General features: G+C 40.1%; 1 protein-coding gene across 1 annotated transcript in view; it reads left to right on the top strand.

Annotated features, from left to right (window-relative positions):
* The window catches only part of Rcd5 (microspherule protein Rcd5), a 65,356-nt gene extending 48,440 nt beyond the window's left edge, over positions 1–16,916 (top strand). Inside the window, exons 7-10 of the mRNA XM_083139405.1 lie at positions 4,393–4,516; positions 8,219–8,375; positions 12,721–12,936; positions 16,428–16,916. Of these exons, the coding sequence (XP_082995531.1) occupies positions 4,393–4,516; positions 8,219–8,375; positions 12,721–12,936; positions 16,428–16,517 (587 nt within the window). The 3' untranslated portion in view covers positions 16,518–16,916. The remainder of the gene's footprint in view (positions 1–4,392; positions 4,517–8,218; positions 8,376–12,720; positions 12,937–16,427) is intronic.
* Positions 16,917–19,582: the final 2,666 nt, after the last annotated feature.

Below are 19,582 nucleotides of genomic sequence, written 5' to 3'. Positions count from 1 at the left end.
ATCTGGATGCCCTGGTCAATCTGACGTGGAATGACCTCTATGCATAATTACCATGCCAGCAAGTTTACGAATGGAGGGAGAAGTACCGTGCGTCCATTTCGATCTTCAGCCGAGAGATCAGGAGAAGCGTGGCGGGAGGTGCTGACGGAGATGCTGACATTTGCAGCCTGTAATGCCCGCTTATTTTTATGGACATATGCAGACATTTATATAAATATTGCAAAACGAGCACTAACCTGTGTTATAAGAGTTGTTCAAAGTCATGTTCACCTACATTCGCACATTCCTGGCATCGTTTGATGAAATTTTGATACACACACAAAAGTTCTTCTTCCGTAATTCTTCCAAGTTCTGCCCTTATATTCTCTTTTAGCTTGTCGATGCCATGATTGTTATTTCGATAGACTCTATTTTTTAAGGTTCCCCACAAATGAAAGTCACATACGGTAAGATCAGGCGAACGTGAAGGCCATAAACCTCTAGAAATTTTTCTGTCATCAATCACCTCCCTTATAGCATCCAAAGAATCAGCGGCAGTATGGGCTGTGGCCGAATCTTGTTGAAAATACCCATATTATCTCTCATTATCTGATAACAACTGAAAAAACGGCGCGAGTATTTGTGTGCGGTACCTCTCTGAATGTATTGTGTCTTCAAAAAATATAGGCCCTATTATTCTTTTTGCACTTACAGCACACCACACACCAATTTTTGCATCATGTAACTGAACTTCGTGTATTATTCGGAGATTTTCAGTGCTCCAGTATCTATTGTTCTGTGAACAAACATGACCACGCAAGTGAAACCATGCCTCATCCGAAAAAAATGTTAACTGTGGATCAACAATACCATCTACAATATTCTGCAAAACCCAATTACAGAAATTTACTCTACTTACGTTGTCAGGGGGCCGTAATTCTTGCACTATAGAAACTCTGTACGGTTTTAATTTTAGTAGCTTAGTGGCTGTATGTGCTGATGATTTTGACATGCCCATCTCCTATGAAACACGTCGTAGAGGTTTATTTGGAGAACGTTCTAACGCTGCACCAATTTCATCGAATTTTGCTTCTGTTAGAATCCGTCATTTTTGCTTAGGTGATTTACTTTAACGATCCAGTTTCTTGTAAATTAAGGACAAGATGTCTAACCATATCTCTATGTGGAGGTGAAACGCCTGGGAATTTCTGTACAAATTGCCTGCACACGTCTCGACACGAGTCTGTTTTCACGTAAGTGTCATACATAAAAATTATTTGTTCTACGAGGTGGGGGGGGGGGGGGGGGGGCTGATAAGTTCTCGGCCTGACCCCCTTCCGCACATGTCATCCTGAAATCATGCATTGCATTTGAACCATTGATCTTTTGGAAGTTTAAGTGCAAGCTGGGATGATCTTATCACTAACGGTTTTTCCTTTACAGGCCATTGATTGAAGCATGGTGCAGCCAAATGTGGAATTTACCAAGGAGGAGTTGCGAAGTGTCATGAAGTTCTTTTTGCTGTAACAGAAGTCGCCGAAGGAAATCCATGGTTGCATGCTAGACACATTGGGTGTACATTGCCCTTCACACACTACTGTGAAGAAATGGTGCTCAAACTTTAAGTGTGGTGATTTTTCCACAGAAGATAGTGAAAGGTGTGGGAGGCCAGTGTCAGTGTCAACTCTGACCTGAATTTGAGTAACAAACGAATTTGTCTTCAAGCGATAGCTGAGACCTTGCACATATCCAAAGAACGTGTCTGGTCAATAATCCAGTATCAGTTGGACATGCACAAGCTTTCCGCGAAATGGGTGCCCAAACGTTTGAACGCCGATGAGAAACGCAAACGTGTGGCATCTTCTCAGATGATTTTGCGGTATTTTGCGAACTCTAAGGACGATTTTTTGAATCGGCTTGTTACCTAGAATGAAAGTTGGTTCCACTACTTTGATCCTAAGACCAAACAGCAATCATGCAAGTGGCGCCACTCAGGATCTTCCAGGCCAAAGAAATTCAAAGCACAGAGGTCCGCAGGTCTGCTTGCCTCAATATTCTGGAATAAGGATGGTGTTTTGTTATCAGACTACCTTTCGAAGGGACAAACCATAACATCAGAGGATTACTGCAGTCTTCTGGCTAAGTTAAAGGATGCTATTAAAGAAAGGTGCTGGGGAAAATTGAGAAGTAGTGTGTTGTTTCTGCAGGACAATGCTCCCGTTCACAAGGCTCTGGAAGAACAATGGATTTTCTGAAGGACCTAGGGTTTCAGTGCATTGACCAGCCACCTTACTCACCAGACCTTGCACCCTATGATTATTATCTCTACCCTAGACTGAAAAAAGTTCTGAAAGGACAGAAATTTAGAAGTGATAACAAGGTTATATCAGCTGCCGAACAGTTTTTTGCACACCAGGAGAAATCTTTTTTTTTTTTTGTAGGGGTTAGAGAAGTTGGAGCAACAAAGTGCCAAGTGTGTAGATCTTCGGGGAGAATACGTTGAATAGCCTGAAACTTTCATGCCTGTAGCTAAAGTCCTTCTGGGTCGGGCCGAGAACTTATCAGCCCCCCTCCCCCCTCGTAACGTGAACCTTGCGGCTGGCATTCCAATCGTCTCACTGACACAACACATACATACTGCAATAACACAAACAAGTAACGGCAAGTAACCAAGAATAACACTCTTGCGCACAGTACGAAATTAACACGCTCTTGGTTTACATCTGCTCGCCACTATATTCACAGCTCTGTCTTCATCTAGTCGCGAAGGAACAAGAAACTCGAGCTTGGAGATTTCAGATCGCAAGGAAGCTCACGAAAACCATTGACTTTTAACGGTTTTGTCTGCAGCGTAATCTTGATACAGTGTTGCACATTCGAAACCTCCAAACGATCCCCATCCACACAAAACTCTTTCAAGGATATAAACTTAAGCAGGACGTTACTGGTCAAAACTATGATTAGAATGTTTATTATCTGTGGCTCTTAACATCGTTTCTAAAGCATATTTTTTTGTGTATATAAGGGCAGAACTTGGATGAATTACAGATGATGAATTATAATACAGGTTAGTGCTCGTTTTGCAATATTTATATAAATGTCTGGATATGTCCATATAAATAAGCGGGCATTACAGGCCGAAAATGTCGGCATCTCTGCCAGCGCCGCCCGCCACGCTTCTCCCGATCTCTCGGCTGAAGATCGAAATGGATGCACTGTACAACAATGACAGGCAGATGGGTGGAAAGACCTTCGCATTGTATCATAAGAGAATATTATGTTTTTGAGATATGCAGGCACTAACTCAAGACATGAAAATATATATGGATCAGCAATGGATATGTAAATCAATATGGATATGCAAATCAATTCATACTCTTCCCGGACCTCCCCGATGGGCCAGTGGTTGCATTTACCGCCTTGTAATCAACGAGTCCCAGGTTCAATACCTGATGGAGGCACATACTGGTTCGGATCCCACTTTGTAGGTCCAGTCCCGATTAGTCTTACTGTGCATAAAGTGGACTCAAAACACCAAATCATTCATTCATTCATTCATATGTAAGGTTTCAACCCTGTGTGGTCTTCCTCAGACGAAGAAGATTTTTAGTTTAGTTCTTCGTCTGAGGAAGACCATGATACAGGGTTGAAACGTTACATGTTAAGTGTTTTTATATCTTAATAAACTGCCTTGGTCAGCAACTTAGTGTTTTTAGAATGTTCTGTTTATTTTAATGGGTGTTCCTACATTTAAAATCGTTATGATTAGTTACAAAAATAAAAATGTGAAACACATGTATGGTAAGAAGTACATAAAAAAAACTTTAATTTTCATATATTTTTTTCCCAAGTAAAGAACAAAAATAAGTGTCAAGAAACTGTCAAGTACAATTTTGGAGATTTTGATGTAAATCCTCAAGAGTTTCTAATGAGAAGGGTGTGCTTGCATAGCCTGATACAGTTTCTAGATGTCTGGTTGTGCACTTGAAACTTTCAAGAGGAGATTTGGCTCCAAATTTAGTCTACTTCGGTACTTGTTTTTCTTCTTTAGGTACACCATGGATGAAAAACCACTTTCTGAGCTGATGCATACCCCCTTCAAGTAGTTCATGTACCCCTTGGGGTACGTGTCCCACAGTTTGAGAACCACTGGTCTAGTCGATAGGGCATGTATCTACCTTGCAGGATGCCTAAGTTTGATTCCTGAGGTGAAAATTTTTCCATGAATGTCCCTGAATGGAGCAGCTCTGGGGTTCAATCAGCCCCTAATAAATTGGTATTGTGGGTTAAAGGTGGCAAAAGCATGGTGCTGATCACACCACCTCTGCATCCTCCCATATGCCTTCATGTCATGTTGCAGTGTGCATGTAGTAACTTTACTTGCATATTACTATAGAATTGTTTTTTCATTAGTTCAGAGCTTCCCTCGAGGCGACCATGTGTTGAACTTCTCTGATGCAGAAGACCTCGTGAATGACAACGAGCTGGCGGAGCCACAAGACGAGGCACTTGAACAAGAACTTGCCATTGCAGATAGGTATGAGTCATACATTGCTTCACTATGAAGAAGCACAGTGTCTGGATGATGGCAATAGCTAGAAACACACATTTTTGGTAAATAAAAAAGCAAAATTTTGGTACAAATACAGAGTTAATTTCTGATACAAAAGCAGTAAATTAAAAAAAAATTTAAAAAATTCGGCGTTATAGCAGTGAAAAATTGGATCAAAAGCGTTATATAAAATGACATTTGGGTTTTAAAATTGTGACTATAATCCAAAATTGAATTTAAAGTGCACTTCTTACACAAAATAAACATATCCCTTGTAATAGCACATTTACGTAGTTACCAGAGTATTAAGTTTATTTCTGTATAAAGGGTTCATTTTTGCTTCTCAAATGTTTGCAGCAGAATTAATCAATTTTCCGTGAATTGCATAACCCACAGGATAATTTAAACTTCTGTAAAAAAACCTCTAAATTTCATGTTTTGAGAGTCTATTTTGCAATTTTCAGATCATTTTGCATCATTTTGTGAAAAAATGGTAGGAAAATACACCTCACACCATTCACATTTTGTGTGTTTGTCAAAAACGAAATATGCATGCCCCTAGCATAGTTTGGCATTCTGCACCCGGTCCACCTTGGTACTAACATTTGCAGGGTGGTTACTCATTGGGAATACTGCCTGAATTATTGGCTCTGGGAATTATGAGTGAATTCTGCTTGAACTTTTCTCCGTAGATGTGAAAAGTTGCAACTTTTATTATTCCAAATCGCATTGAATTTATACATATTTGTAAATGCTCTGAGGCAAGATTTCCACAGTATAGGTTTTTTTTTTATTGAAGATTGAAAAGAATCAATCCATTTACTTTTTTAGTGTCGTTTGCAGAACAATCTATCTGACAGACTGAAGATTATTGCAAGATAAGGTCTCCTGAAGTTGAATAGGCAAATTTGAGTTTGAAATCAACATTTTTTCTTAGATTAGTATATCCCGTAACATCTGTGATGTATTTCGAGTCTGAATATGTGAAATTGCAAATGTAAACTCCGTACCTTAAATTAAAAATTTTAAATATAGATATATTAATATACCGTTTAATTGAATTGATTTAGAATTTTAGGATACATTGGCATCACACAAACCCTTTATATTGTTAATATATTTGTGTGTGTGTGTGGGTGTTTGTGGGTGGGGAAAGTCATAATACGTTGAAATACAGAAAAGGTCTGCTTGTACCATTGCATTTTTGGAAAGTTCACCTTGAAAACCGGGAATTATACTTGAATTTTATCGTGGTCCTAGAGTTGCCACCCTACCCTGATTTGCCTCAAATGGCAAATAAATGGTGGATTTTTTAAAAATTTTTTTTGAGGGACGGAAGAATTTCATTTTTCATATTGTCAGCTGTCAATATTGTATATATATAAAATATCTTTACTTACAAATGAAATGTTGCATTACATTTGCAGATTCTAATATCTGGATGATATGTAGTATGGAAAAATATGGTTAAATATCACAAAAGAAAGGAATGCAACGTACAATGAAAGTCAAGATCCATCAGAATTAGTAGGTCCCAGGTAGAAAGCAACACGAGTATCTGAAACTTCTTCATGGTGTAATTCAAGATCCACATGAATATTCTTAACAATCAGATTTTTCATTTTTAGAAATACTGTATTTGCCAGTGTACACATTTTTTGAGAAAAAATCTTTATAACTGAATATTATAATTAATTTACAATATTTCAAATATAAAGTAATGTCCAGGTCTAATTCCAACAAATATCTTATCTAATCTAACTATGAAAGAATACATATTACTCTTCTTCGTCAAAACACAGACATTCACCTCCAGAGCTAAGCGAACAGCCACTTAAAAACCTCTTCTAATTCAGAATCTGAGTCTTCCTCATACAAGAAATTGTTCTCTGTATAGAGCGACCACAAGGAAAAGAACATTCACCCCCCTCCATTGGTTCAACTCTGGCCATAAGGAAGCATGTTCCACTCTGCCCATTTTCTCCACGTGGGAGGACGATGCACAGGAGTCACTGAACTGCACTAGCTATTTTGCCTGTGGTTCAACTATACTATCCAGTGACATTACTAATGTCACATTTCTTCAATGTCTTAGTTTTCACAGCATCCTATGAAGCTTTGACCCAATCACAAATTTATGAAATGCTAGGCATCTTCCTTGAAGGTAATCAAGAACTCAGTATCGACGTATACGACACACCATGATTTTTAGACCTATTTTTAAAGGGGAATATCATCTTATATGCCTGCAAATATGGTAATTCTTAGTCAGGTTGCAGTTAGAAAGTATAAAGATGTTTACCTTACTACTTGTGTGTGTTTGGATTTATTTAGCATTGTTTCAGTGCTTGTATTGTACAGAGGTTGGACAAAATAATATGAACACCGACCTAATATGGTGTTGGAGCACCTTTGGCTTTGAGAACAGCCTCAATCCTCCTGGGAATGGATGCATACAAATCCCGGATGGTAATCAGTGGGATGCTATACCATTTCTCAACAAGAAACTGCTCCAATACCTTGAGATTGGCTGGCGGAGGGAAACGGGACGTACTATGGTTTCCAATACTGACCACAATGGCTTGATAATATTCAAATCAGGCGATTGTGCAGGCCAGGGAAGATGCGTAATTGCATCATCGTGCTCATCAAACCAATGTTGGACAGTGCCAGCAGCATAAATGGGGGTATTGTCATCCTGGAAGATGGTATCCCCTGCTGGGAACAATGCCTGTGCCATTGGATGGACATGGTCACCTAAAATGCTTTCATACACCTTGGCAGTTACCCTTCCTTTCAGTGTGACAATAGGACCCAGTGAATGCCACGAAATGACTGCCCACACCATTACACTACCGCCACCATGCTTCACAGTTGGCACCAGACAGTGTAAATTGTATGCTTCGCCATACTTAAACACGTCCACTGGTGGGGAATAGTGTGAAGGTCAATTCGTCGGACCACATGACATGTTTCCATTGGTCGGTAGTCCTGGTTTTATGCTCCTGACACCACTGACATCTTCGTTTGACATTGTCCTGCATTACAAGAGGTTTGACAATAGCGGCTCTGCCATGGATATTCTGTTTATTCAGTTCTCGGCACACTGTTTTCGTTGACACTGCATTCTCGACATGCATATTCAGCTCAGCAGTCACTTTGGTTGCGGTGGTCTTCCTCTGAGAGCCAACAATCCTCCTTAATGCCCTCCTGTCTCTCTCTGTCAGTTTCGTCTTTCTGCCACTATTCTGTTTCGCAGATGTCGTTTTCCCCTGCACTTTGTATGCGGTCATGGCGGTAGATACAGTAGCTCACGATACCCCTACTAACTTTGCGACCGTTGTTACAAATTCACCAACTAATCGAGCACTAACAATTTGCCCTTGCTCAAAGTCTGTAAGGTCAGACATAATGCTGGTGCAACACAACAGGAAGCGGTGGCTCATACCTCTAGCAGAGGGATCATAGGACATGGAGAAAGCAAAAGACACGTTGCATGTGTACCAGTGCAGTCAGCACGCAACTCCGAAAGTGGGACTCATCTAATTGGGTGTTCATATTATTTTGTCCAACCCCTGTAATTGTTAATGTGAGAGACTTTTAAGTATGAAGGTAGTATCCTGAATAATGCTTTTGTATGCATGTGCATACTTACTTTCTATTCAGTAGTGTCTTTTATGTTTTCAGGAAAACAAAGAAGGAGATACGCCATCTAGAAAATGAAGCAAGTCGATGGCAGGTGTTAGTTGACAGCGTCACAGGTATCAGTCCCCCAGACTTTGACAACCAAACATTGGCTGTGCTTAGGGGTCGGCTCGTACGCTACCTCATGAGATCAAGAGAGGTGAGGAATATGATGAAGTGGGTGGTAAATTGATTGAGCTAAGTTAATCAGAACTGCACCTACAGTTTACAGTGGGATCCGAACCACTATGTGCCTCCACCTGATATGAACCTGGGATCCCTTGATCCCAGGCGACAACACTACTACTATGCCATAGGTGAGGCGAAGTGGGTGGTAAAGGAACGTATGTTTGAAAGTAAATTTTCATGCAATATACCTAGTCATATCATAAATACTGTCACAAGGTTTGCAGGAAATAGACACAAGATGGGTAGTGATAGTGTAATATCCCTAGAATATGTGGTGCATGGATATGTGAGGAACACAAAACACCTATAGCTACTCAAAATGACCACCTTTAGCATGCACACAGTCCTTTAGTCTTTGTGTCCATTCATCAATTGCATTACACACGATATCTGCTGGGAAGTCCATCACTGCCATCATGAGAGTCGCCTGAAAGTGGCAATGTTGGTGTGTCTTTTCTTGCAAGCCATTTCCTGAAGCACAGCCCACAATTTGTAGTCCAGACGGTTAAGACTGGGGCTACCAGAGGACCAATCATACGTAAAAATGAAGTCTGGCATATTCATCTGGAACCACTGCTGGGTCGTCTTAGCCTTATGGACTGGCACCGAATCCTGCTAGAAACTCCAGGCCTGACCGCAAAATAGGTTGTTTGCGAAACCCTTGACCATGCCCTCAAGGACCATCTCTTGGTACACCTTGGCCGATATTTTGATGGCCTGCTTGCAGAAATGCAGCTCAGTGGTGCCTCGTAGCTCACCCCGCACCACACCATAACTGACACTGGATGAAGGCCCATATGGACCCTCGAAGCCTTGTCGGCAGCTTCTCGTGAACTGCTCGCATATACCCTGTTGTTTTGGGCATTGAATACCTCCTCAACATTGAACTGTTTCACGTCGGTGAAGAGGATTTGCTGCATACTGCATGAGTAGGCACTTTTCTCTGATCAACCTCTGCCGCTTTAACGCATCAGTGAGGAAATGAGCTGTACTTCGTTTGTAAGCTTGCATTTCAAGATCACAACGTAATACACGAGACATGGACATTTTGGACATCTTGGGGTCCCAAGCCAGCACTGACTGTCACCTGACAGGATTTTGTCGCACACATGCTGACACTGCTTTCACATCCTCTGGCATCCAGAATGTTCAAGGTCGCCCTGTCCTGGGCTGGTCGTTCACAGTTCCAGTTTCAGTGTTTCGCTGGATAGTGCAATGTGCGAACCTCTGAAATTTGAAGCTTCTGGAGATGTTTGAAAATCTCATCTGCTGCTTTCTCTACCTTATGCAGTGCAATGACAGCCACTCGATTTTTATAGTCACTCCATTCCATCCTGAGTTTTATCACAATCACCTTCTCTCGTCTGCAGCTCACCACACAATGAATCAGGTCTTACAGCTCCCTGAGGGTGTCCAGCCAGCCTTTAAAACTGTGACAGTATTTAAGATATGACTAGGTAATGGGAGTAAATGTTTGACAAAATTTGTGCTTAGATTTTTTTTTAAAAATCAGGTTTCTTCTATTATTTTGGTTCATTTGTGTGATACATGTACAGTAGGCATATCAGTGTGAAATATTCAGATGTATTGACAAACGTTTGAATGCTAATACAAAAATACTTTTTGATATTCAAACAATTTTACAACATTAGGAAAATCAGTGGTATTATGTCATCATTACACATCTGGCTTTACCCTGCAACGAAGGAGAGAAATATCAAAAAATCAGTAAAAAAGTTCAAATTTCAGGAGAAGCATATTTATTTTAAGCTGATTCTATTTTTTACTGGAAAAGCTCTCCATTTCATATATTTATACACCCTTAAAAATGGATTTGGAGACCAAACCAAGAATGCTTAACTGTGGACGTTCCTTGTCTTCTATATTGTTTTAGAAAGAAGGGATCATTGGCCTGTAGATAATTTTATGAACACCTTTCTTCATTATAGTTTCTTTCGTGGACACTTTTCTGCATTGTATTCATGAAGATTATTACCAGTTTTCATTTTGCTCAATGTTTTCAGAGCAAAACGTAAGACTTCGATGTTAAAAATCTCTCGTTAAAAATGTCAAACAATTTATAAAGCATTCTCGGGAGGTTAACGAATTGAATATTCCAAGCTTTTGAGCTTCACTCGTATATGACACACTTCAGCCACCTCAGTGGCTGAGCATATTAAGTGGTCAATACACATACTGACCTAAAGTTATAGATTGGAGTCCTGGACTGAGTATATCGTGCATCTTTGTAAGGGTCCCTTCATCAATGGCATGTGATCACAATATTCTCCTCATTGTGATGAACCACAGAAAGAATGTTACAATCACCTGATCATTTGCTGCCTGTAACCTCTGTAAATTATAAATAGACCTTGGATTTTTAGGTTCTAAAAAGTGTGCTTTTTGGCTCCTAAAATAGGCTCTAAAAACCCTAAAATAGGTCCTAAAAATCTAGTTAGGCAAAAAAAAATCCTGAAGTAGGTTAAAAAAAATTTAAATAGTTCAAAATTCTTGAAGAATGCTGATTGGGTATAGTTACCGGCAATGAAAATGGGACACCTATATCCTGAAATATGCACTATCGTGCATAACGTTGCGTGTGTTGCCTAACCCTATGGCGATGGCAGAACTTACCATTGGAAATTTGCTATTAAAATCCACTCTTCGTCGTATAGTTAGGCAACAATGTATCCTCCCTGATGGCATCACCAGTGGTAGCCTTGCAATCCAGGGGTCCCGGGTTCAATACCTGGTGGAGGCACATGGTGGTTCGGATCCCACTTAGCCTTACTGTGCATAAAGTGGACTTAACACATCAACTCATTAGTTAGGCAACAATCTTTTTTCATGTTGTCCATGGTCAAACTCTGCACTTTTGTCTGTGAGGATCATCTTATATGCTGAAAATAATCAGTCAGTGGTGCAAACTTCAATGCTGAAATGTTAGTTTGCAAGGCGTGAATGCCACAAGGTACCAAAGTGACATGAAAATGAGCAAGACCACACAGATCAAACCACTTTGGATTGCACAGGTAACAGTGGCACCAGACATTTTGCTTTGTTTAGAATTTTGAAAATTCACCATAGACTTGGAGGAAGGGAAATCAACAGAGAGTACGTTTCAAACACGTTCGTCATTGAATTTGTCTCGTGACCAAACAAAGCAAATGCCTCTGTGTGACATAAAAATTCTGTAAAACCTTAAAAATATATAAAAACCTAAAACTTGATTTAGGCTCATAAACCTAAAATAGGTTCTAACAAGGAAAATAATTTTTTAGGCCCTATAAAACTTCATCAGTTGTTGTTGCATTTTTTAACAATACGCTGACATAACTTATTTCTTACATACCTGTAAAGGAAAAAAATATGTTAAAAACCTAAAATACGAGGTCTAAAGTAAGGTAAAGTTCCTCGTGCATATAGCTCTGTAACATATTCTTGATCTCTGCCATTTTGGAGGTTATGTGGTCAGCACCATGCTCTGGTTGCTTTTACCCCCTGGTACCCATTGATTTGAGGCTGCATGAGCCCCAAAGCCACTTTATGCAGGGACAAGGCCATAAAAAATTCCAACCTTAGATCACTCACTCTGGGAATGAAACCTGGATCTCCCACATGGTAGTCAAATACCCTACTGACTAGACCACTGTGGCTCTGTAATTTATAAGATAAAGCAAATAATTATCGTAAATAGTATTGCTGTTACCATATCAAGAGTATTTGGCAAAACATAGACCATATGCTTATTTCAGCCAGCTCTGTTCGAGAGTGCATTAAGTCTTTGCCCGACCTCGTCATGGAAGTTCCCAGGTTTGAGTAGCCTGGGCATGGCCATTATTTGTGAGTGTCTCTTCATCAATTTCATCAAATCATCACTCATCTCCTTCATGGCAGAAAAGATATGTAAAATAACAAAAATACAGAAGATTCACTGTATTTATGTGACATGTGTTTCATGTGCTGTAATTTGTTTTTACATGGTGAGATTTTCGTATATTTTTTTCTGTAATTGCAGTTTTGTTAATATGTTATATCATGATAAGACTTTCTCAGGCTATTAACCAGGTGAGTTGTGGAATCTTTTCATCATTCGTGGCTAGGAAAGCTTCATTATGTTATATCAATTCATTTGGATGTAAAGGAATACTGTATTAATAATTTAGCAATACACATTGTGTTCCTTAACATGCAAATTTCATCCCTGTGTAAGTAAATAATTGTAATAATTTAACTGAAATGAATTTGTAACAAGAGCAACCAGAAACCTAAATTAGATATTTCTCTCATCTTTATTTTATTACTATTATTTGTAGATTACGATAGGTCGTTCGACACGTGACCATAGTGTTGATGTTGATCTATCCTTGGAGGGTCCTGCGTGGAAAGTGTCTCGTCGGCAAGGAACAATACGTCTGCGGAATAATGGAGACTTCTTTATATCCAGTGAGGGAAAGAGGCCTATTTATGTTGATGCTAGACCTATTCTTTCTGGAAACAAGTATCGATTGAATAATAATTCAGTTGTAGAGGTAAATATCGTATTATCAAAGTTATTTTTTAATTTATTGCAATCCATTATTTTTACTGTTTTTGTATTTTTTTTTTACTGAAGAGAAACCTGATTTGTTGAATTTGTACTAACTCTTCTTGATCATGTAAATTGCTGGTCACTATCACTAATACTTGCACAGTGCGGCAATTTGTAATTGAGACTGGTGCTGTAAAAAATAAACAAGTGTTCATAGAAAGTTACTTACCTGGGATCATTCAAAGTAGGACCCTCCTGTATCCACACACCATTGCACCCTGCCTACCAGTGCATGGAAGGATTGCTGGAGTTCGTTTTGTGTAATGCTGTTTAAAATTCTTGTCATAGCCTTCTTGATGGTCGGTACATCATCAAAGTACGAACCTTTGAGTGCAGATTTTAGTTTATGAAATAGAAAATAATCACATGGGGCCAGATCTGGTGAATAGGCAGGATGCAACAATATACGGATTTCCTTTTGGGTCAAAAAGTCCTTCTCAATCACAGCCTTGTGACTTGGGCATTGTCATGAAGCAGACATCAGCTGCCATCATCACGTTACTCGGGCATCACATTTGTTATTCTTTGCATTAAACTTTTCATAACCTCAAGGTAAAATACAGCAGCAGTAAGACTCTTGTCTGTAATTTCGGTCTTTAGGAATGATTGTCCTCATTTTCTCAACCAATTCCGGTGTTCTCACCATCCTTGCTGCACCCAGATACTCGTTATCTTCAATTGACTCCCATCCTTCATGTGAAACACCTGTGCCATTCAAATACATGCGTACGGGATAAACAATTGTCGCCATACACTTGGCTGCAACATTTGAATTGTTCCCATAGCAGCTTTACCCAGGCACGCACAAAACATTATGTTTGCTATTTGTTCCATGTTGAAATCACGATGCACTTTCACGACATGTGCCCACACACAACAATGCCACATGTGGCAATGTCACCCAAGGTCTGCACCACTTGTTCGCACCACAGAACGCTTGCACAGTGGCACCACGTAACAAGGAAAAAAATCAGTCTCTATTTCAAACTCCCACACTGTGTATTTCAATACAAACATTACAAGGTTTTATACTTGTATTTATTTTTGTATTGAAATGAGTGTTGATGTATCTTACACCACATGTTGATAAATGTAGTGTCTTACTATGGGTCTCCCTGATAGCATAGTGATTAATCAGGATGGCTACTCACGAATTAAGCATGAATTTTTCACCGTAGACGTGAAAAATTGCAACTTTCGTTAATCCAGATCCTACTGAATATAAATGTATTTATAAATGCGTTGAAACATGTTTTTCACAGTTTAGCGTTTATTTTTATCGAGGAAGAAAAAGAAAGCTGCTTGGAAAATAAAACAGAATTCTGTCAATCCACTTACTTAGATTGTTCTGCAAAGGACAGTAACAATCTGACAGAAGATTATTACAAGATAACATATTTTGAAGTTTGAAATTCTGAACAACAATTATCCGTAGATTAGTGTATCCCGTAACATTTGTGACTTTTGTTTGTACATGTATTTCGAGTCTGAGTATGTGAAGTGGCAAATGTAAACACTTGCACCTTAAATTAAATATTTTAAATGTATACCCTATGATTGAATTAGGATGGTGAGAAGCGGTAATACATATGGCTGAAGTAGAGAATAAAACCTGCTTGTACCCTTCAATTTTTGGAAGGTTCGCCTTGAAAACTGAATTATGCTTGAAATCTATCATGAATCTCGAGTGGTCACCCTGTTAATGCCCTTGCCATGCAATCAAGGCACTTCAGGTTCAATTCCTGATGGAGTCACGCAGTTGTAGCATCGTCGCCTTGTAATCAAGGGGTCCTGGGTTCGATACCTGCTGGAGGCACATAGTAGTTCAGATCCCACTTTAAACTGTAGGTCCAGTCCCAATTAGCCTTACTGTGCATAAAGTGGACTTAAAACACAAACTCAATTAATTAATTCAATCAATCCTGATGGAGTCACATTGCACCCAAGTTTAGTTTTGTCTGAGTGCAAAGTGGACATAAAAACGACTGACTTTTACCATTCACAAGAGGCTGGTGTGTTGCATTCAACAAATTTTATAACAGTCCACGTATATGAAGGTATATATGACTACTTTTTTTCCTTCATTTCAGAATCTTTCACTAGATATCACTTGCATATTTCCCTTCCTCCCTCCCTCCTGGTCATGGGAGACCACAGAGTCTGGTGATTCTTTGCTCCTTTTAAATGCTAATATACAGCAGGCTGATCGGGCTATATCTGACTGATTTGGAAATGCTGCTGCCACATATGTAGTTGCGCCAGAACCTTGAAAGCAGTGTTGTGTCTGAGCTTGCAGTTGCCGGAGTGTCGATGTTCATGCTAGCAATGCCGCCGAAAGTTAACCGTTATTGGGAAGGGTATATCATGGCTCTTTTCTACGCATATTTTTTGTACAACCAAATATTGAAACAGTGTCGGGAAAATAGTTTAACCATCGGAGTGACCACAGCTAAAGATATTGTGTACAGGCAAACACAAATGGTGCTCATGCAGAAACATTTGTCAACAAAAGGGGCCCGTTCGAGGTTGCCAGCAAAAGTGTTACCTGAGGTGCTTTGTGGAATTTGGCAAACTGCAGTCCAGGAGAATCCACCACCCCCAACATGGCATAGCCCAGAGGTTCAATGTAGCACAGTCCACAGTCAGCGACGTATATACACAAAATGATTTGGTTACAAGGGGAAGTTGCAGATACGTAATGGTGAATGCTGCGTACTTCCAGGGATCCATTATGGCCCCAATCTATCGGACAAACATCCTTGGTTTGTACAGAGCCAACAAGAAGCAGGCGCAGATCCACATGGACAAAGCGTCCAGCCACACCGCTAGATCATCCCTCAGATTTTATCAGGACATGGAGCAGGAAACACCAATCCGTGATATTCCCTTTCATGACATTCCTGTCAAAAGCCCTGATGCCAATCCAATGGATTTCTACGTGTTTTGACTGTTAAAACGACATGTACAATATCGCCACACCTGCACCCTCACTGGAGAAATTGGATGGAATTCCTATGCATGTGCTCCAACGGGAAATTACGATGTCCGACGATAGTCCATAATGATGGTGCTCCAATAGAACACAACTGGTGGTGGCGGCACAGCTTTTCATAGGGCAAATACAGTTTACATATCAGTTGGATATAACCGATCAACCTGGGTATTCTTTCTTGGATGTTTCTACCTATGTTTATGCCATAACCCAGCATTTTGAGGACAATAATTTGGTGAAACAAAATATAGCACGTTTTGAGTCTAAAAAGCCAAATAACAGGAGCAATGGGATTTGAATGCCCTAACCTTGTGTCATCCAAAGGAAAGCTTCTTTGCAACCATTGACTCTCCAAATGATGTTGCAGCAAGAACAGTGTTGCCATGTTATTTACTGGAAAGATACTTATTTTAATTCTTTTCCCCCCCTTTTTTTTCCAGATTTCTGGTCTTCGTTTTATATTCCTGGTAAATCAGGATCTCATAAGTGTCATCAGACAAGAAGCAGCAAAGATGAATTTGCAGCCTTGAGAGCGTGACTGAATATAAGTTTTTTAATTGTATCCATACAGTTCTGTTCACACTGACAAATACGAGTGAAGGATCTGTACAGTGAAATATCATTTAATCTTCCTTACTGGATTTTTATAAAATTGTCCATTGAGAGAAGTTTTTCATACCGATTAATTACACAGAGGTAAGACGATTAATCAAATGTAGCAAAAGTGAAGAAAGTAAATTTTGTGTGTGTCCGTGTGTGAGAGAGTAATGTTTTTATTTTGCAATTCTGAAGAACAAAGTACTTCCTATCTTCAGTAAGGAGATAGTATTGCCGATAGGCAGAATAATAATAACAAAACATGTATCCTACTCCTGTAAAATTTCATTCATATGGAATAAATTGTCAGGAAGTTAAAAGTGAAATTTATCTTTACAAATATATGTCAGTTATATTAAAGGTATATTCTCATGAAATATAATAATAAAATTTGTTTGCGTTTGCAGTACTAATGGTAAAATGTGCGTGTGTACTACTAATCTTAAATCTAGCTTCAAAATAATATACTTTTATTACAAGTGTTTTTATTTTTCATGGGATGTTTCATCCTGTTTAACAGAACTTTCTCAAACGAAGATAACACAACCTTACATGACCAGTCACTACACTTGGAAGTTACTCTGCACCCTTCTACATAAGGTTGTGTGTGTGGTTATCTATGCTTGAGAATGTTCTGGGAAACCAGGAAATGTCCCATGAAAAATATAATGAAATCCACATACAGTCAACTCTCGATTCTATGACCCCGGGTATAACGACCCCCTCGAAGTAACGACCCTTTTCCCGGGAACAGTGAAAAATTTAGAAAAAAGTTGAAAATTTTGGAAAAAAGTTGAAAAATTGAAGGAAATCGGCCGAAAAATGCGTTTTTTTCCCCAATCATTCCCTTCAGGAGCGCTCTACTGCTCACAATTGGGTCTGAACTAAAAATAGACACCACCACACCATGCTTGAGTGATATCCAATAGCACTTGACCTCTGCCCCCCTCCCTCAAGCGCACCAATGTTACCCCGCACCCGACGGCCGCTACCCAACGTGCCAGGCTTGTTTTGCCATGCTTTCTCTTGGATACGCAAGAAGGGAAGATCGAATGTGCTTGGATGTTATTTTAAATCGACCTTGACTTGTTTCCTTGTCCTAAGAGCTCCTGAAAACTCGCAGGTGAGGAGGGGGGGAGCAGCCCGAAATGACTGCTGGACTTGCAGTCGTTGCCAATGTGTATGGCAGGTCAAGCTCTTTCATCGATAAATACACCACCTTGAGAGATAAGATCGCAGGAATGTTCGAAAATACAGATGCGTGGCGCCTGGAAGTCTGGCCCATCTGTCCAGCTCTGACCTAGAGTTCAGCAGGTTCCCGTGAGTGAGCAACTTTCGGCCTTGTAGCCGACAACTTCCGGTAACCGCTTTCATTCAAAATGTGTTCTTAGCATATTGGTTACGTGCGTGTTACTCACTATCAATAAACAAAAATACGTTAGAGTATTCAAATTGGTCTACTTACGCAAGTGAGTATGTATTCTTATGTGAACGACGTTTCGGAAGCTTTACTGCTTCCTTCCTCAGGTTGTCGTTTTCGGCTCGGAATATCAAGCCATGTCAGAGAAGTGTCATGTAAGGATACTGGGTAAAAGGTTTGGGTTAAAAACACTTCATAGTGCTTGACCTTTACAGAATTAAAACCACTTTGCTAAAAACCCCTTAAAACTCACAATAAAACATGTTAAAACCACCGCTACGGTAAACTGGAGTGGCCGTTGAGAGCCTAAACTCCCTGTCAAGGTGAAGCGAGCGGGCAGATGGCGCCGCGCAGCGGAGTGGTACTTCCCCTCCCACGAGAGATCCCTCCCCTCTCTTTTTCTTCCCCTCGTCACCAATCCAAGGAGAATTCCCGTTCCACCTCGGCTGCTTTCCTTACCTCCGACGTGACATGGAAGCCCATCGGGGCCCTTTTATTATTCAAATTGTCCCACTTTTTAAAAAAGCTAATCCATACGTCATCTAAATTGCCCTCGTCCCGGTTCAGTTTATTTCTGTGTCCCGCGCATATGAATGCCGTTTCGTACACGTTCCTATCCAATTTACTATTGCTTTTTTTGATAACCTCTCTTTTTATTATTCTATGCCCACTGTTTATTATATGCACTATGAAGTGTTTTTAACCCAAACCTTTTACCCAGTATCCTTACATGACACTTCTCTGACATGGCTTGATATTCCGAGCCGAAAACGACAACCTGAGGAAGGAAGCAGTAAAGCTTCCGAAACGTCGTTCACATAAGAATACATACTCACTTGCGTAAGTAGACCAATTTGAAAATGTGTTCTTTGTTCCCTGCAACACTTCATAAAAAAGCGAAACTGTTAGAGATAATCAAAGCCACATAGGCGAACTAAAGATCGTCAACCCGCTTAATGCGTTGTCATCCAGGTTTCCACAAAAGTTTACTTCGATCTTACGTGCATCATAACTCCCGTTTCCCCACTTCATACGTTTTCCTAATTGTGTCGTAATATCTGCTATCTGCCAAAAAAGTGTTCCGTTGGCTGACTGACTTCTCCCCTTTTTCCTGTCAGCAAAGGGGGGAGGGGCGATTTTCTTGCTCCTGTGCGCACACGGGCTGATTACAGGCGAGGGTGGAAGTGGACCCATCCCTCTTCCTTTGACGTCTAAAATGGGGCAACCAGTTCTGGATATATTCTTGAAAACGAACAAAAACCGAATAAAAAAATTAACCCTCCCCCCCTTTTTCCAGCTTATTCTCCGCCACTGGTGTGCACGGCACCTCCCCCCTTTTCCCAGCTTATTCTCCGCCACTGGTGTGCACGGCACCTCCCCCCTTTTCCCAGCTTATTCTCCGCCACTGGTGTGCACGGCAATGTTGATAATTGCAGAATTCAGGTCTTTTTTTATGCTGTTGTCTGCATAGGAAATATTACCCGTATTATTGTCTGTTGCATGGTAAAACGTAAAGCAAGGGACATTTCTTTCTTCTTTACACTACTGTTAAAAGTTCCGTCTTCGACAGTTGCGTTA

The sequence above is a fragment of the Lepisma saccharinum genome, chromosome 17 (genome assembly GCF_977018435.1).
Source record: "Lepisma saccharinum chromosome 17, izLepSacc3.1, whole genome shotgun sequence".
In the NCBI taxonomy this organism is placed as follows: Eukaryota; Metazoa; Arthropoda; class Insecta; order Zygentoma; family Lepismatidae; genus Lepisma; species Lepisma saccharinum.
This window is presented reverse-complemented; position numbering and strand designations above follow the sequence as displayed.